Raw genomic sequence first — 18,661 nt, forward strand, 5'->3', positions numbered from 1 at the left:
AAAAATATTTTTATTTTTTGGCTGGGGGGGTTCCGGAAACCCCAGAAACCCCCCCCCCCCCTCGTCCGCCCCTGCGATTCATATCAAGTTAGAACAACTGCCGTCAGTATATCATAACGCAATAAAAACCCTGAGATTTTAGCGGAGTGCAAAACACGGGCATCGAGTCATTTTTTTGTTGTCTGTGTTTTGGACGTTTTCGCTACGTTAAAGCTGTGGTCTATTTATGACTTTCCGGGGCTACGAGGTTGAAAAATAGGGATAAAATCATGTACAGAATTCTGTAGAGCAAACGCTACCCGAAACCCCACCTATACGGCATGTATGACCTTGAGAGCTTCAGTCAACGCTTGAATTTTGCAGTGGTAACATCCGGTTTGCTCTCTCAGAGCTGAGCATATTTGTCAAGAAGGATCGAGCAGAAAAAATAAACGACTTGGCAGGGATTCGAACTCGAAGGCCTCGGGGCCTCGAAATGTCGGTGCCGATGTCTGAACCGCTAGGCCACTTCACCAGTGTTGTAAAAGATAAAAAAATGATAATTTTATATCATTCTACACTGACTTGAGTTACCATTCATGCGTTGAAAAAACATCAAAATTGCCATTAAAATTTGCCTTTATTTGCAAACATGTTTCACGGAATCGCAGTACATGTTTACACCGTCATGCTACACGACATTCGCGCCATGCAAATAGCTGCGATATCTCTATTTAAAACATGCAAGAAAAATGACAAGAACAGTAATTGAATCTCTCCAAAGCTCCGTGCAGTTGAAAACAGATATCTAAGAAATAGTTATACATGTTTTGTAGCTCCACAAATGCGCAGTGTGGTGGTCGCAACGCAGGCTTAGTCTTTTGCAGAGCAACGCATTACCAATGAGGTATGCATTAGGAGCAAATTCTCATATTATTAGCGCAAACAGGAAATAATAAAAGCACTAAATGATGAGGTGAAACTAACAGAAGATTGTCCATTCAATGGGTCGACCTTGTAAAAACCCTCAAATATAAGCGGCTCAGTGATATACCAATCAGCTATGTGTATATGTACCTTCAGTGAACAAGAATCTCAACTTTACAATAGGAATCGAGTTTCTCATATGAAACTATCTCTTTGTGTATTTGTGTGTGTGTGGGGGGGGGGGGGGGGGGTGGCACGGCATGTGTATGCGACTTTATACATGAACCAACTTGCGAGAATGAAGTCATCCATGCTGTAAACAGAAAACCGCTATGGTTGACTTTAAAATAACAATGTATGTATATGAGAGTTATTCTTATTGCTATCTTCTGCTTCTGCGTTCCGAGACAGCCATGCTAAATGGTCAAATCAATCTTTCAGGCGAAGTCCGCAGTTTGCTGCAGCTACGTTGCCGATCCCCACAGCTTCTCGTGGGGCTCCAATGGACTGGGCCACGTCTGGTGTCTCAGGGCTTTGAAGGAGGGGTAGGACTGCAGGATATGGGTGGGCCGTTTGTATGCCTGTGTTACACTGGCGTTCTGTCTGAGATTTTCAGTTTCTACATTATGGGAGAGGAGATGGCAGTGTCCTTTTTGCAGGCTGAAGATGGTGACTTGTGTTGCTCTGTCCAGCTGGTGAATTACATTATGCCTTTTTTCCCCCACAAAATTTTTTTTTTTTTAATGTCTTTTATTTATGTGCAGAAATTGCTGAGAAGGCAAAGGGCATTAGCTGCGAAGTCCTGGTGCACAGCAAAAAAGGAGAGAATCGGCGCATGTCTCGTCTCAACCCTGATGTCTTCGGACGATTATGACAGTGACAATGAGGGGCAATTCTTCACACGGAAGCTAGCTTCCGTGGCGGAGCGCGGAAATCACGAAGATCTTAATTAATTAAACTTAATAGAAAGGCTGGCGACTTATTGAGCCCTCGAGGGAAGCTGCAGAAAGTGCCAGTAATGCGGGTGGAGGGGGTGTCAACCCGGCCAGCACCAACCAACCTCCCGGTTGGTGCTGAGTGGGCGCTAGCTTGAACCCAATAGGTTTTTGTTTTATTTTTATCAAATCTTAGCTCTCTGGAGTCAACAGTCTGCAAGATCGGGTTTTGTCGTTTTCAATTAATTCCTTCTTTTTCAGTATTTTTATTTTCATTTTGTGGAGGGCAACAAGTTCTCTGGTCATTTAAGGGGAGAAAAAATTTGGTCGGGGAACAATAAACTTTACCTTTTTTTGTTAAGCCCATTGTAGTTGAAATCAGTATGCAAACTAAAATGCGTCAGCTTGTTTTCAGAAATACATCAACCAGCTGTTGTAGTTTTTTCAGCTGTTTTTTAATGTATGTTTGGAATGTGCGAAGTTTCCCTGTTGGTGTGGGCGAATTTCCCCCAAGCATGTTTTTTGTCAGGGAAATTCGTCCACCACCTACAATTTCAGGCTGTGCGTTGTGTCAAATTTTAATCCTCTAAAAAGTGACATTTATAAAGTATGCTTATGTAGTACTGTGTGAAATAGCACTACAGTTGTTGTCTCCCTTCCACTGTTCAGATGTTTTATTCTGTACTTGTTTGAACTAATAGTGTTTTGTGCTACAGTAAATTATTTCCCTTGAACCATGTTTGAATATCAGGTGAGCTCGAGGGGATCCACTTTGAAAAGTTTACTACCTCCTTTTTTGAAGATAAGTACACCAAGCTGTAAATTGATTGCAGAAATCCCATCCTTTTGTATTTGTTAAAAGTTTGCATTAAATTTGATAAGAGTTGATAATTATATTTGAGCTAAAAGGATATTTTGTTCAGTCAAAAATTATTGCAGAAGCACTCAGAATTATTTGGAACTTTGGTGCGGCGTATTGATATGTGAAAATCATCTTGCCGGTACGGTTGCACTACTTTTAACTGGGAAAAGGTGACAGGCAGGGGAAATTTTGGTGTCCCTGAAACATCATTGTTGTATCAATGATTGTGGAGTCCTGCTTGTAGCAGGTATGTAAAACATTTTATTGATGATTAGTTCAAGTGTTTATAATCGTTTGGGTGTGGAAAATGACAGAGTATTCTAGAAACTTATTATTTTTTGAGTGCAGCCATGCAACCATTTTTTGCACCGGTATGCTAAGTTTTGAATAGGCATAGATCTACATGTTTCAAAGCACTTGAATGATTTTGTAGAATACTTAGAATTGTCAGCATAATTTGTATGTTGGACATTCTGTTATTTGTGGAAAACATAGAAATTGGATTTTGATTTAAATCTAAATTCAAAACGAATTAGCACTGAACATGTGTATGACGTCACTACCGGAAGTAGTCGTCCGTGTCGCAGTAAGTTGCTGTAGTTGTTAAGGTATTAGAACACACCTGACAGTACGCTGGAGTAGCCTCCCTTCCCGGATTTAGAACGCGTTTCGTGTCGTAACAGATTATCCACTTATTAGCCATATCCGTATGCAAAATAATGAAATAAACATTAGGAAATATCAGAAGTTTACAACTATCGACATTCTCTATCAGTGCAATACAAAACAATCGTTAGAACTTGCATTTACGACATGTCGTGCGTGAGAACGTGTCACTGTAAACAAGCACTTCTTGCCTGGCTGAAGAACCATACGAGTCAATCTAAAACAGACAAGTAATGGAAAGCAGTCTGCGGATAAACATAACAAACTGCTGATGAAAAAGTGTGTTCGTCCCTGCTCAGGATAAAAGACATTGGACTGATGACAATAACGTGGCAGCGTTCACGCGAACAGATTTTTTTCAGATTATCGCTTCTACATTTTATTGCACGTACTTGGGGCAGATCAGAATTTCACACTGGAAGATGACAAATTGGTCTTGTGAGTTGAGAACCACATGTTCTTTGCCGACAGAAATCACGATGGGACAAGATGCAGATTGTGTTGAAGAGATGTTTGCAGATTATCGCATCTACATTTTATTGCTCAGATCAACGCACGAAGTTGGGGTAGATCTGAATTTCGCAATGCCGGAAGACGACAAATCGGTCTTTTGAGTTGAGAACCACATGTTCTTTGGCGGCAGAAATCACTATGGGGCAAGATGAGGATTGTGTTGAGGAGGTTAATACTGACTGACTTTAGATGAAGAGTTCCTAGACCTGGTTTTTGTAGAGAGGCATCATGATGATATCCTGTGTTTTTTTAACGTTCTTGGTGACAACGCGCCAGAATCGCACGAAGATCGAACTCTCGAAGAAAACAAGTTTATCGCTGAACATCGGAAATGTGAAAGTATTACTCTTCCTGTCTGATCAGTCTCCCCGTTAAATCTACAGGCTACATTATTTATCAGGTAACTTACCAAACCGGAGTGTGTGTGTGTGTGTGTGTGTGTGTCAGTGTCAGTGTGTGTGTGTGTGTGTGTGTGTGTGTGTGTGTGTGCCGGATTACCACCATTAACGCACCCTTTTGGACTTTTCTACGTAACCTTACTATGCCTACTGTGACATTCACGAGGATTATTGTGATTCTTGGACAATCGTGTGCCTGTGCTGGACTTGCAGGAAGACAAACGGCGTCGGAACGTATTATACGTGCTGCCAAGTGTGCATGCCCAGAGCGCAGTGTGAACCGAGAGTGAATGTGTCATTGTGTGGAAGTTTTGCTCGATTGATTTATTCATGATTTAATTTGCCTTTTGGTTCAATAGAAAAATCTGTGTACGTTATACTTTGTATTTTGTGGTGTGATTCGCCCGAGTGCGAGACCCCCATCCCCGAACGCCTCTGTGGGTAGAATTGTATAATTGTGTGAGTAACGTGAGTGTGTAGATGAGAATGTGTAGATGATAATGTGAAAGTTGCTTTGGACCCAGACACACACACACAGCAGACTTCAACGCAACAGCTAAGTTTCAGCCTGACAAAGAAATTCGAGTGACACAGCTAAGGGCTGTACTTGTTATTTCTCTATTAAAACAAATGTTTCAAGATCTTTAGGCCAATAAAAAATAAATTGTCTGTTTCTAATAACATGGGTAAACAAAATAGGGTAGGTAGGTAGGGATTTTTAATTTTTTTTGCCAGGATAGAATTCTTCAAAATAACTAAATGACACAACGAGACAAGACTCGCTATAGATAAATTTATAAAAAAAAAAAAAGTAAAAAATGTGACAAAGAATATAAAATTATTGTTTTACCTGGTCTGGAATCTTCAGTAGTAATTGCATAAAAAAAAGTCTGATATATATATATATATATATATTTATCAATTATCATGTTAACTTTTTCTTAAAATGGGTGCGCTAAATCCTAGTCTGTTTGTTTTTAATGGACTAAGCAATCCTTGTACTGACAGAAAATATGTATTTTAAAAATGTCCAGTTGCAAATTACTTATTTTTCTAATTGGAAGAGAATATACACTCTTTTGTGTTCAAATGGGTAGGGGGCAGGGGTGGTAAAAGGATCACAGTTCAAGATTGTGCGCGACAAGAGGTGTGTTTCTTTTAACTGTGATGAAGAGGGATAACTGAACTTGGTATCTAACACTATTTCTGAACACTGTAACCACATTAGCACTTTTAATTTTTTTTTCTGTCTTCCAAGCTTTAAATTCAGCTAATAAAATGAGTAAAAAAGTGGTTTTTTTCTGAATTCAACAGTTAAATTACTATGTTGGATGTTCTATTTTGCTTCCCTATTTCTGTTCTGAAGTTTTTGATCAACTGACTACCTTGCTTTTCTATTTGGAAGACAATATGCACTCTTTTCTGAAAAATGGGTAGGGGGTGGGGGAAGTAAAAGCATCACAGTTCAAGATTTTGCGCGACAAGAGGTGTGTTTCTTTTAACTGTGATGAAGAGGGATAACTAAACTTGGTATCTAACACTATTTCTGAACACTGTAACCACTTTAGCACTTTTAATTTATTTTTTTCTGTCATCCAAGTTTTGAATTCAGCTTACAAAATGAGTAAACAAGTGTGTTTTTTCTGAATTCAACAGTTAAATAACTCTGTTGGGTGTTCTTTTTTGCTTCCCTATTTCTGTTCTGAAGTTTTTGATCATCTGATTACCTTGCCTTTCTATTTGGAAGATAATATGCACTCTTTTCTGAAAAATGGGTAGGGGGTAGGGTTAGTAAAAGCATCACAGTTCAAGATTTTGCACGACAAGAGGTGCGTTTCTTTTAACTGTGATGAAGAGGGATAACTCAACTTGGTATCTAACACTATTTCTGAACACTGTAACCACTTTTAATTTATTTTTTTCTGTCATCCAAGCTTTAAATTCAGCTTATAAAATGAGTAAACAAGTGGGTTTTTTCTGAATTCAACAGCTAAATCACTCTGTTGGGTGTTCTTTTTTGCTTCCCTATTTCTGTTCTGAAGTTTTTGATCATCTGATTACCTTGCCTTTCTATTTGGAAGATAATATGCACTCTTTTCTGAAGAATGGGTAGGGGGTAGGGGTAGTAAAAGCATCACAGTTCAAGATTTTGCGCGACAAGAGGTGCGTTTCTTTTAACTGTGATGAAGAGGGATAACTCAACTTGGTATCTAACACTATTTCTGAACACTGTAACCAGTTTTGCACTTTTAATTTATTTATTTCTGTCTTCCAAGCTTTAAATTCAGCTAATAAAATGAGTAAAAAAGTGTTTTTTTTTCTGAATTCACCAGTTAAATCACTATGTTGCATGTTCTATTTTGCTTCCCTATTTTTGTTCTGAAGTTTTGATCATCTGACTACCTTGCTTGTCTATTTGGAAGATAATATGCACTCTTTTCTGAAAAATGAGTAGGGGGTGGGGGTAGTAAAAGCATCACAGTTCAAAATTTTGCGCGACAAGAGGTGTATTTCTCTTAAAATTTGTGAAGAGGGATAACTCAACTTGTTATTTAACACTATTTCTGAACACTGTAACCACTTTAACACTTTTAATTTATGTTTGACTGTGTTCCATGCTTCAAATTGGGCTTCAAAAATGGATACATAAGGTTTTTTTTCCAAATTCACCTGTAAAATCACTATGTTTGATGTTCTATTTTGATTTCCTATTTCTCTTCTTCAGTTTCTGATCATCCGATTGTTTTTTTGTTAACATATTCACAATACAATATCACAATTTCTTCAGTAGGGTTTGCGTGAAAAAATCTCATACCTATGCTCAAACTTCAGTCGCTATCTCAAAATTTTGCGCGACAAGCTCTATTCATTTTGTTTTTTTCTGATAAACAAAACACTGAACTAACATAAAAACAAACCTTTAAAACTGCCTAACCACTTTGAAATATGGCCTCAGGTGTGAACTCCAGCCTTAAATGCTTTCAGTATATGATTGATGCTGTGGACAAGTGAAGAGCATTGCTGGTTCTATACTAGATCTGATAGTGATAGAACAGAAGTTGTTGTATTTTTGACATGAGATGATGTCTTAAGAGAAAATAATCTTTCCTTGAAAAAGGGTAGAATTCTTTTAGTGAGTTTTAATGATCTCATTGTTGTGAATTATGGTGAATCTAGACCTCACATTTTCTTGAAGAAAATGGTAATCGCGCGTAAGGACTAGACTGTAATTATGCACATGTAGTATTTCTAGTATTCAAGATACTCAAGGCTGCATTATGGCAGGGAGACTTGTGATTTTAGAAAGAAACCTGCTCACAAAAACATTGTTCACAGTATTGTACGTTGCTATGGATACGAGATTGTCCAGCCACTGCTCTTCAGTTGTATTCAGTACTGTTAATGACGTAAAAGTACGTTAGTATTTAGTATGAGAGTATGATTTTGAGAAGAAGCAGCTAGTTTTACATTTTAATCTTTATAAGGAAACAGGAAACATGATTGATTGAAAGGGTCATGTACGTATTGATGATAGAATAATTTTTGTTGGTTGGAATTGAAGTTGAAGTTAGGATTTTAGGTTATAACATTTAAGGTTTTATAAAGTTTTGCAAGTAGAATAAGTACTTGAAGAAGTAATTCACAGTGTGTTTTGATGTTGGAAACATATTTTTTGTCATGAAACCGTACACACCCGCACACACATATCAACACACATGCATACACAAACCACATACATGAAACATCAAGAAGTGTATTGTTTTGTTTGTTTAGACCAGCAAACATTGAGGTAACACATAGATAATGGTGTTGTGATATTTGTGTGTTACAGGATTCAGTTCTGGTCAGAGTTGTAGTCAGAGTTTTCTTTTAGAGTTTTTTAGGGTTGGAATATAGAATCAGAGTTTTTGGATTGAAATTAGAGTTCTACTTTATTGTTTACATCGAGAAAATAAAACAAAGAAAAGAAACAACAGACTTGTAGTTTGCCACTTGCGGATGAAAGGCGCACACTTGATCCCACCCTTCAATGTAGCAATGAACTCACCCGAGTTGGTTACATTGAAATTCTGGCGCCCAATAAGGGACTAAAGTGTGTCGTCAGTAGGATAACTAAGTGCAGTATAGGGATCAACTCTGACCAGACAGAATATTGCCAGACGGAAGACCAGGCAACATACCCGAGGGGATATCGCAGTCCATCACAAGTGATTCATCATGGCGACCGGAGGAACTACTACCTCTGGTGACCACGACAGGGTAATCGCCGAACTCCAGCGACAACTCCAGGAATTACAGTCTCATTATGAGAGTGAACTCAAACATCTGTCTGGGAGAATGGACACAGAGCGAGAGGTGAACGTACAAGTGCAACCACCTCCGTCACTACCCAAGCTGAAGGTTTTCACTGGCTTACCAGCCACATCAACACAGGAAACTTCCTTCGAAGCATGGAAACGTCAAGCATCTGAAGTCAATGATGACGTTTTGGTCATAGACAAAGTGGGCCTACTGAAAAGAAGTCTGAAGGGGGCAGCGCATGAACATGTGAGAGGAAAAAACTATGCAACTGTGGATGACCTGATCAAGGACCTCGATAAGCTGTTTGGAGAACTGAAGTCAGCTGAAGAGATGTATCTGGAACTGTGCCAGTCAAGAATGATGAAAACTCAGACAAAGGCAGATTTCCTCATGACTCTGTCTACAAAGATGAAAGAAGTTCAGAAGACTGCAGGTTTTTCCAATGAAGAATACCAGAGACGTCTCTACTATGCTTTCTCCAAGGGATTGATCGACTCTTTGTTTGCACTAGAGTTGAGGAACAAGTTCGGGATGCCGGGCGACACAAAACCTGCGTTCTCCGACTTGTATCGTTATGTGCGTCAAATTGAGGGACTTGAGGCAGGAAAACAAAAGGCTCAGGTTGGGGCGCACGCAGCGCCATCACCACCTCCTGACTTCACGCAGGAGCGGACGGAGGCTCCACAACAGCAGGGCAGAAGAAAGATTTATTGCTACAAATGTGGTGAAAATGGACATTTCTATCGGGACTGTACTAAGCCCGCTAATGCACGCCTTGTTGTGCAGAAAGAACAAGATAGGCGAAGACAAGAGAACGAGTGGCGGAGAAGAAAGGGACTCCCAGAACTCCCTTTAAACTGAAGGGGACCATCGCAAAGGGGCGAGTGTTGGTCCACAACGATTCTACTGCCTCGATGTCTGACACCAGCTCTCATCAGCGTATACTAACGACAGCGGCAGAGGTGTATGAAAAGAAACTCCTAGAACTTCATCCTGTCAGATTGAACATAAACATGGTCTTGGCGATTCCTCCCATGGAGACTGTAGAGTTGAGCGGAATTCTTCATGACGTGCCAGGTGACCAGATTTCTGTCATTGCTCGCTCTTCAGAGTGGCTACCCCCTGATGTTGAGGTAGTGTCTGCGGAGATTGTGTCGCGATCTGCAGAAGCTGGACTCCGAGTACAAGTGCGTGTCAAGAATTTGTCTGCAACAAGGACTGTGTCGATTTCAAACCATGACGTGCTGGCTGAATTTCAATTGACTGGTGGTACAAAACTAGGCCACACACTTGAGGCCTTGATTGGTCCATGCTGTGAGTCCAGAGTTCGCGTCAACGGTGCGGAGACAACTTGTTTAGTCGATAGTGGGTCACAGGTGACTATCATCTCTGAGTCCTTCTACAGACAGTACCTCAGAGATGTACCTTTGCAGCAGATTGACGCTGTACTAGACATTACAGGAGCAGGTGATCAAAACGTGAGTTACCTTGGAGTCGTTCAGACAACCGTGCAGCTCCACCGAGAGGTGAGCGGGACAGACAAGGAAGTTGAGACTTTAGCCCTTGTTTGTCCAGATACTCGAATCTCTACGAGAGTTCCCGTCATTGTTGGAACTAACACCATGCGTGTACTTCAGAAACATTGTGGACAACAAGCAGGGTGGTCGTGGCTCAAGACTATACCAATTCGGTGTGAAGCAGCGTTTGCATACAAAGAATCAATGACGTCAGCAAATGGGAGACTGTGTCCAGTTCGACTAGTGGGTAGTGATGTAGTTGTACAACCTCATTCGGTCATTGATGTACGAGGTATTGTACGCCACGGTCTTGAACTGAATAGGGACTCTGTGCTCATACAGGAACCAACGATAGAGACGTTACCTGAAGGGTTGCATGTACTGAGTGGTAAGACGGCTGTGAACACTTTACCTAGGTTGAGGGTAACTCTGGTGAATAACACCGATTCACCTATCACGGTGAAAAGAAAGCAGATTATTGCAGATTTGTTTGCTATCCAAGCTGAGTATGCACTGTCTAGTGTGTTGCAAGATTTGAACAGTCAGTGTGAGGTGCAGAATGACACTCAGAGTGGTGAGCGTGTGTGGTGTGATGAAAGTCGTGACTCCTCAGGAATGAAAGCTGACATTTCAGAACTTGTTTCACGATTACAGTTTGGATGTGATGTTGATCTTGTGTGGAAAGAGAATTTCACAAAACGATTGTTGACCTTTGCAGATGTGTTCAACCAAAAAGATTTTGATCTTGATAAAGCTGAAGTTGAACATGATATCGAACTCATTCCAGGTGCCGTAACTAGACAAAGACCCCGACCCATACCTCCCCAGGACCTGGAAGAAGTTCGGCAGCATATCCAACAGTTGTTAGATGCAAACATCATCAGACCTTCGACGAGCCCTTTCGCTTCACCAATAGTCTTGGTCAGGAAGCGGAACGGTTCGCTACGAATGTGCGTTGATTACCGAAAGGTAAATGCTCGTACCGTCAGAGACAGCTATGCGCTTCCAAAGATTGAGGACTTGTTTCGAACTCTCACGGGAGCAAAGTTCTTCTCAAGTCTGGATCTTTCGAAGGCGTACTACCAAGTACCTCTGACGGAGCGTGCAAAGAAAATATCGGCATTTACCACCCCGTTCGGCTTGTATGAGTTTGAGAGATTACCATTTGGTCTTGTGAATGCTCCAATGACATTTCAGCGCATTATGGATTGTTGTTTCAGCGACATGAACTTGGCGGAACTCATAATTTTTCTGGATGATATTCTGATTCATGCTGCCACTTTGCAGGAGTTGGAAGATCGGACGGTGAAAGTTTTAGAGAGGTTGCGAAAGTTTCGGTTGAAGCTTGATCCAGACAAATGCATTTTTGGGGCTACTGAAGTGAAACATTTAGGCTATGTCATTTCAGAGGGAGTCATACGTCCCGATCCGGACAAAGTTGCAGCTGTCACCTCTTGGCCGAAACCAACAACAGTGAAGGAGGGAATAGCAAAAGTTCTTGAGACAATAGTTTGTCGGATATGATCGGAAGTAGAATCAGGATATATTGTATACCTGTTTAGTTTTGTGCGTTTTGGTTAAAGCGATGCCAACCTTTAATATAGGTTATTTTATCAGTGGAGAAATTAAGTTGGTGATGAAAAATGTTTTTGCCCTTTTAATTTAATAAATTAAAAGGAAACATTTTTTATTTTTTCCCAGGGTAAGTGTAGTACTGTGTGAAATAGCACTACAGTTGTTGTCTCCCTTCCACTGTTCAGATGTTTTATTCTGTACTTGTTTGAACTAATAGTGTTTTGTGCTACAGTAAATTATTTCCCTTGAACCATGTTTGAATATCAGGTGAGCTCGAGGGGATCCACTTTGAAAAGTTTACTACCTCCTTTTTTGAAGATAAGTACACCAAGCTGTAAATTGATTGCAGAAATCCCATCCTTTTGTATTTGTTAAAAGTTTGCATTAAATTTGATAAGAGTTGATAATTATATTTGAGCTAAAAGGATATTTTGTTCAGTCAAAAATTATTGCAGAAGCACTCAGAATTATTTGGAACTTTGGTGCGGCGTATTGATATGTGAAAATCATCTTGCCGGTACGGTTGCACTACTTTTAACTGGGAAAAGGTGACAGGCAGGGGAAATTTTGGTGTCCCTGAAACATCATTGTTGTATCAATGATTGTGGAGTCCTGCTTGTAGCAGGTATGTAAAACATTTTATTGATGATTAGTTCAAGTGTTTATAATCGTTTGGGTGTGGAAAATGACAGAGTATTCTAGAAACTTATTATTTTTTGAGTGCAGCCATGCAACCATTTTTTGCACCGGTATGCTAAGTTTTGAATAGGCATAGATCTACATGTTTCAAAGCACTTGAATGATTTTGTAGAATACTTAGAATTGTCAGCATAATTTGTATGTTGGACATTCTGTTATTTGTGGAAAACATAGAAATTGGATTTTGATTTAAATCTAAATTCAAAACGAATTAGCACTGAACATGTGTATGACGTCACTACCGGAAGTAGTCGTCCGTGTCGCAGTAAGTTGCTGTAGTTGTTAAATGCTTTCAGTATATGATTGATGCTGTGGACAAGTGAAGAGCATTGCTGGTTCTATACTAGATCTGATAGTGATAGAACAGAAGTTGTTGCATTTTTGACATGAGATGATGTCTTAAGAGAAAATAATCTTTCCTTGAAAAAGGGTAGAATTCTTTTAGTGAGTTTTAATGATCTCATTGTTGTGAATTATGGTGAATCTAGACCTCACATTTTCTTGAAGAAAATGGTAATCGCGCGTAAGGACTAGACTGTAATTATGCACATGTAGTATTTCTAGTATTCAAGATACTCAAGGCTGCATTATGGCAGGGAGACTTGTGATTTTAGAAAGAAACCTGCTCACAAAAACATTGTTCACAGTATTGTACGTTGCTATGGATACGAGATTGTCCAGCCACTGCTCTTCAGTTGTATTCAGTACTGTTAATGACGTAAAAGTACGTTAGTATTTAGTATGAGAGTATGATTTTGAGAAGAAGCAGCTAGTTTTACATTTTAATCTTTATAAGGAAACAGGAAACATGATTGATTGAAAGGGTCATGTACGTATTGATGATAGAATAATTTTTGTTGGTTGGAATTGAAGTTGAAGTTAGGATTTTAGGTTATAACATTTAAGGTTTTATAAAGTTTTGCAAGTAGAATAAGTACTTGAAGAAGTAATTCACAGTGTGTTTTGATGTTGGAAACATATTTTTTGTCATGAAACCGTACACACCCGCACACACATATCAACACACATGCATACACAAACCACATACATGAAACATCAAGAAGTGTATTGTTTTGTTTGTTTAGACCAGCAAACATTGAGGTAACACATAGATAATGGTGTTGTGATATTTGTGTGTTACAGGATTCAGTTCTGGTCAGAGTTGTAGTCAGAGTTTTCTTTTAGAGTTTTTTAGGGTTGGAATATAGAATCAGAGTTTTTGGATTGAAATTAGAGTTCTACTTTATTGTTTACATCGAGAAAATAAAACAAAGAAAAGAAACAACAGACTTGTAGTTTGCCACTTGCGGATGAAAGGCGCACACATGATCCCACCCTTCAATGTAGCAATGAACTCACCCGAGTTGGTTACACTTAATACATGTATGTGTGTTGATGTTAATGAAGTTCTTAAATTTTGATTGTGTGTGTGTGTGTTATCTTTGAATGTGTGTAACATATTTGATGTTTAAATAATTCGCAGTGGAGTATTCAACTCAACAACAAAGCAAAGACGGGAAGTGAACATTTTTCTTACATGAAACACATTTCTGTTAATTTTGGACATGTCCCTTTTGAAAGAGTTTCAAACAGAAGCACCAACACATCCAAAATCGAAAATTTTATTGTAAATTTTCATTTAATAAATATACCTACCCGAATCACATGTAGCATTGACACAATCGGAGATGCTAGGTTCTGTACAGGCTAACCGTCTAAGGGAAGCAACCCCAACCACAAAAGTGTAAACGTAGCCATGGTAATGCCCATACACCCGGGGAGTTACCTCCCCTCGTGCATGCCACGTCACCACTGCTACTGAACACGTGGTTCATATCATTCGACCTAAAGAATAAATTCTCCAAATCAAAAGCGGGGTTGGCGGGAGGGAATATACTATGTGATTCGGGTAGGTATATTTATTAAATGAAAATTTACAATAAAATTTTCGATTAAATTACATATTCCTACTCCGAATCACATGTAGCAGATTGCAACAACAAGGCGGTGGGAAAGAAAAATCTAACTCACTCAAAAAACCTTGCCAAAAACCTGGACCGCTGCCAAAGAATCAGGGCGGTCCCAGTGGGAAAGAAAATCTAACCCACTCAAAAAGCCCTTGGCAGGGCTGGCCCACTGCCAACAGGCAGTGAGGGAACCGAGGAAAGTCCTGATTGACAGCCGAGAAGTATCTCAGGCAAAAAGCGTAAGAGACAACCTCAGAGATCCAGAAAGCTATGCTCAGCACTTCTTCCAATCTCCTAGCCGTAAAAAACAGCACAGGAATAGACCCAAGCCTTGGATTAATAACCCTGGCGAGCCAAGGGAAAGACAAGCTCCCCCCCCCCCTTTTTTGGAAGGAAATGCTAATGTCCTGAGAAGATCCGTGCGTAAGGTTGTCCCCTCAACTGAGAAGGACGAACCCCCGCGGTGACCTTAAGACAACCATGCCAAAGTCTGCAAACCTTGGGATGTAGTAAAGCCCAACAGGCTTGTGAGAAAGAAGTCAGCTCAAAATAAGAGTGACCAATCCCCACGAAAGAGCGAGAGAGAGACATCCAAGCACTAAGTACCAGAGTCCAACTCGAAGAGAAAACTCACAAATAGAAGGTCGCCAGTTATCCCCTACCAGTCCCTGCGAACGCAGGGAGAGAGGTAGCACCCGACAGCAGTCACTTACGACTGAGCATAAGCTACCGGAAGTGAGGACCCACGGTGGTCAAAAACCGATGTGACTGGCAACCATAAACAAATGGCTAAAAGCCAGAATGTTCCCAAAACAGTCTGCTTGGAGGTAATCGAGAGTGAATCAAAAACCGAAAGCAGAAAACCAAGACTGGTAAACGTAAACCGTAAAGCCAGCCAGCCATAAAACTCCCGAAACCAGAGTTCTCAGGGAAAAACCAGGCAGTTAACTTCCTAGCCAAATCAAGAGCCTACCTGAGTTTGGCCAAAAACCCAGAGCGCGTCTGTCCCTGTCTGAAGACAGAGTCCAACACGGAGAAAAACGGACAACCGCCCTAGACAAAGTTGCCTTTAGAAGCCGGGCGACTGTAAGGAAACCCGACCCAACGGACGTCATCCTGACTCGCCTCATGCCAAGATGAGGAAGAAGAGAGGAAAGGCCCAAGACTGAAGTCACAGGAACCAAACCTTAGCTAAACCTCTGCCCGAAGGAGAAGAGTAGCCAAAACCTGAGAGAGAGGAGGAAAGCCACAAAGAACTACTCCTCAAACATCCATTGTCCAAGACAATGCCCCCTCAGGAAAATCTGAATGTTACCTCCGAGGCCAACTCAAGCGTACCTTAAGTTTGGACGAAACACCAGAACGCGTCTGATCACTAGAGAAAGACAGAGTCCGACTCGATGAAAGACAACAAGGACCAAAGTCCAAACGTTTGTGGCCAAACAGGGGTAACCTGAATCCAGAGAACCCCACCCAAACGAAAATCGTCCTATCCAATCTCTTTAAAAGAGAGAACAAAGGAAAGAAAAGACGAAGTCCGAAGCCACAAGAAACGGGAAGGCAACAACCACCATCGCCGCAACGTGGAATGGCTGTTGCCCAGCCAAGGCTGCCTATAGGCTGCCAGCTTAGCTTAACCAGAGGAATGAGCATGCTTCTGCTAAGCATGTTTCTGAGTATGCTAGCCTTACCTTCCTTCAACCCTTGTAAAGCAGTCAGAGACCTGCTGATCTCTACTCGACTGAATCTCTACTGCAGGCAAAGTTTAAGCGACTCTCTTTGACTGTTCAGGGAACTGAGAATGCGAAAGAAACGAGTCCCTCCGACACCCGCCGTACGAGCGTAGTGAAGGAAGGGCAGCCTCATCTGCTCCATGCTCACCCTAGCAAGGGCTGGCCAACAGAGTAGAGAAAGGAGGCAAGTTCCAAAGGCTGAATAAGCAAGAAGGAACAAAAGGTGAAGCCCGTGTAGCCGAAGCCAGCCAAGGCTGAGCATGTTCCGGAACTGAACCATAGTAGAAACAGCGGCAGAACCACAACACTAGAGATACCACTTTCGGGAGGAGATGGCCTAGCCAAAACCTGCAAACCGTGGTACCTACAAAAGGTGACTAAGGAACCGGAAGTAGGAAAACATCCTATCTTCACGGAACGGAAGTCCGACATCGACAACAAAGTCAACCAACAAGGAAGCCACCAATGTCGATGCACCCAACGGGAAATCCTGAGCCGAAGCTCCGAGCTTCGACGGAAATCCAGAACGTGTTCGATTGCTGACCAAAGACTGAAAACCAGAACAGCTCAGCTACGAACGCAAACCGAAGTCACAGTTGCTGGTGGTAAACTGATGAATGAGATGACCGGAAACCGGAAAACCATCCAACCGGAAAAAGACCTGACTCATCCCCCTAATGACGGTCGTGAATAGGGGAAACGTCCAGGGCCACCCGAACTGAATAGGCAGTAAACTCAACACCCAACAGGTAAAGTGAAGACTGCCCCGGCTGAGGCTGAAAGCCTAAATGCCCGTAGGCCAGCCGCTGTTCCTCACCCACCAACCTCCGAAGGAGTGTCAGGAAGAGGAGAAGTGTATCCGAACAGAGCCGGAAATGCAGCAGACAAAACCGCAAAAAACGGAAGCGAAAGTTGCATAGAGTAGACTGAGGCCGGAAGCCCAAACGCCCGTAGGCCAGTCCTCTGTCAACTCCAGTCAAAACCGCAACGTGTACTTGAAATGGAGGACTTATGCTTCCAGTAAAACCGGAAACACCACGCCGACAACGGCTGCCGCACTTGTGAAACACAAATGCCCACGACGGAACAAGAGTGAGACAGAACAGAAGAGGACTGGGGCCGGAACCCGAACGCCCGTAGGCCAGTCCTCGATCAACCCCAGACAAGCCACTACGTGCGCTTGTGATGGAGAACCTATGCTTCCAGACAGGAAGTGTAGGAGGCCGAAGCCCCGTCCGGGAAAAACTTCGACGTGACCTCTGCCGCAGCTAAGAGGACAGCGTTAAGCCTTTTTCCCGATAACCAGCACGTGTGGAATCGCTGACGACAGACTGAATGTCCGACACAACCGGCGAAAAAACCGAAGTCCACGTACTGGTGGAAGGCCGGTGAAACGGCATAACCGGAAACCGGAAATCCGTCCCCCCCCGACGTCGTCCTAACTCATGCCTTGACCAGGCTAAGAGAGAGAAGACGGCAAGTCTGCAGCCGCCGGAACCGGAACGGCAGTCGACGCGACAACCGAAGGTTGAAACGCTGACTACATCGGCCAGGGCTAAGACAACACCTGCCCGAAGGGCTGGCGTTGCTCCTCAGCTACCGACATCCGGGAGGAAGTGGAAGCGAAAGGAGCAGTAAATCCGGGCGGAGCCGGAAAGCACCAGACGAGACCGCGAAAAGCGGAAGCGCCGAATGCGAGGACGGAGGCCGGAAGCCCGAATGCCCTAAAGGCAACGTCCGGTCAACCCCGGAAACGACCACAGCGGGTGCGTACGTCAGAGGACCTATGCTTCCAGCGAGTGCCGGAAGCGCAGCGCCAGAAACGGCTACCGCCATTGCTCCGCCACACAATGGTCTTCGAGGAAGCCAGGGTGTGACTGAACAGAGGACGAATGCCCGGGGGGCAACGTCCGGTCAACCCCGGAAACGACCACAGCGGGTGCGTACGTCAGAGGACCTATGCTTCCAGCGAGTGCCGGAAGCGCAGCGCCGGAAACGGCTACCGCCACTGCTCCGCCACACAATGGTCTTCGAGGAAGCCAGGGTGCGACTGAACAGAGGACGAATGCCCGGGGGGCAACGTCCGGTCAACCCCGGAAACGACCACAGCGGGTGCGCACATCGGGGGACCTGGTCAACCCCGGAAACGACCACAGCGGGTGCGTACATCGGGGGACCTATGCTTCCGGCGAGTGCCGGAAGCGCAGCAGTCGGAAACGGCTAGACAACTCCGGAAACGACCCCAGCGGGTGCGTACGTCGGAGAAGTAGCCGGAACCAACTGCCGCCATTGCTCAGCCACACAATGGTCTTCAGTGAAGCCAGGGTGCGACTGAACAGGGGTTTGCGGGTCGTGAACCCGCCGAAAAGAGCTGTGTCCCAGCAGGGACTGTCCGACGGCCTCACGAGGGCCTGTGGACCAGCTCGACTTACTTGAATCGCCAACCACAGCGGTAGAAGACGAAGAAGCAAAACATCCGCCCTAGACAACGTCTCGGCCGGAAGCGTCAAAGAAGCCAACAAGGTGACGTCGCCCACAGACAGCGGGACCAACGGAAGACGCAGGCTTGGCACGCGACCATTTCTTCA

General features: G+C 42.8%; 2 protein-coding genes across 2 annotated transcripts in view; one reads left to right on the forward strand and one right to left on the reverse strand.

Annotated features, from left to right (window-relative positions):
- The window catches only part of LOC138964292 (queuosine 5'-phosphate N-glycosylase/hydrolase-like), a 114,711-nt gene that overhangs the window by 56,100 nt on the left and 39,950 nt on the right, over positions 1-18,661 (reverse strand). The window lies entirely within an intron of this gene.
- Positions 8,499-9,443, forward strand: LOC138965537 (paraneoplastic antigen Ma3 homolog). Its single transcript, XM_070337719.1, has one exon. It carries the CDS (start codon positions 8,499-8,501, stop codon positions 9,441-9,443), a length of 945 nt encoding a protein of 314 aa, XP_070193820.1.

Source organism: Littorina saxatilis, linkage group LG4 (genome assembly GCF_037325665.1).
Source record: "Littorina saxatilis isolate snail1 linkage group LG4, US_GU_Lsax_2.0, whole genome shotgun sequence".
Classification (NCBI taxonomy): domain Eukaryota; kingdom Metazoa; phylum Mollusca; class Gastropoda; order Littorinimorpha; family Littorinidae; genus Littorina; species Littorina saxatilis.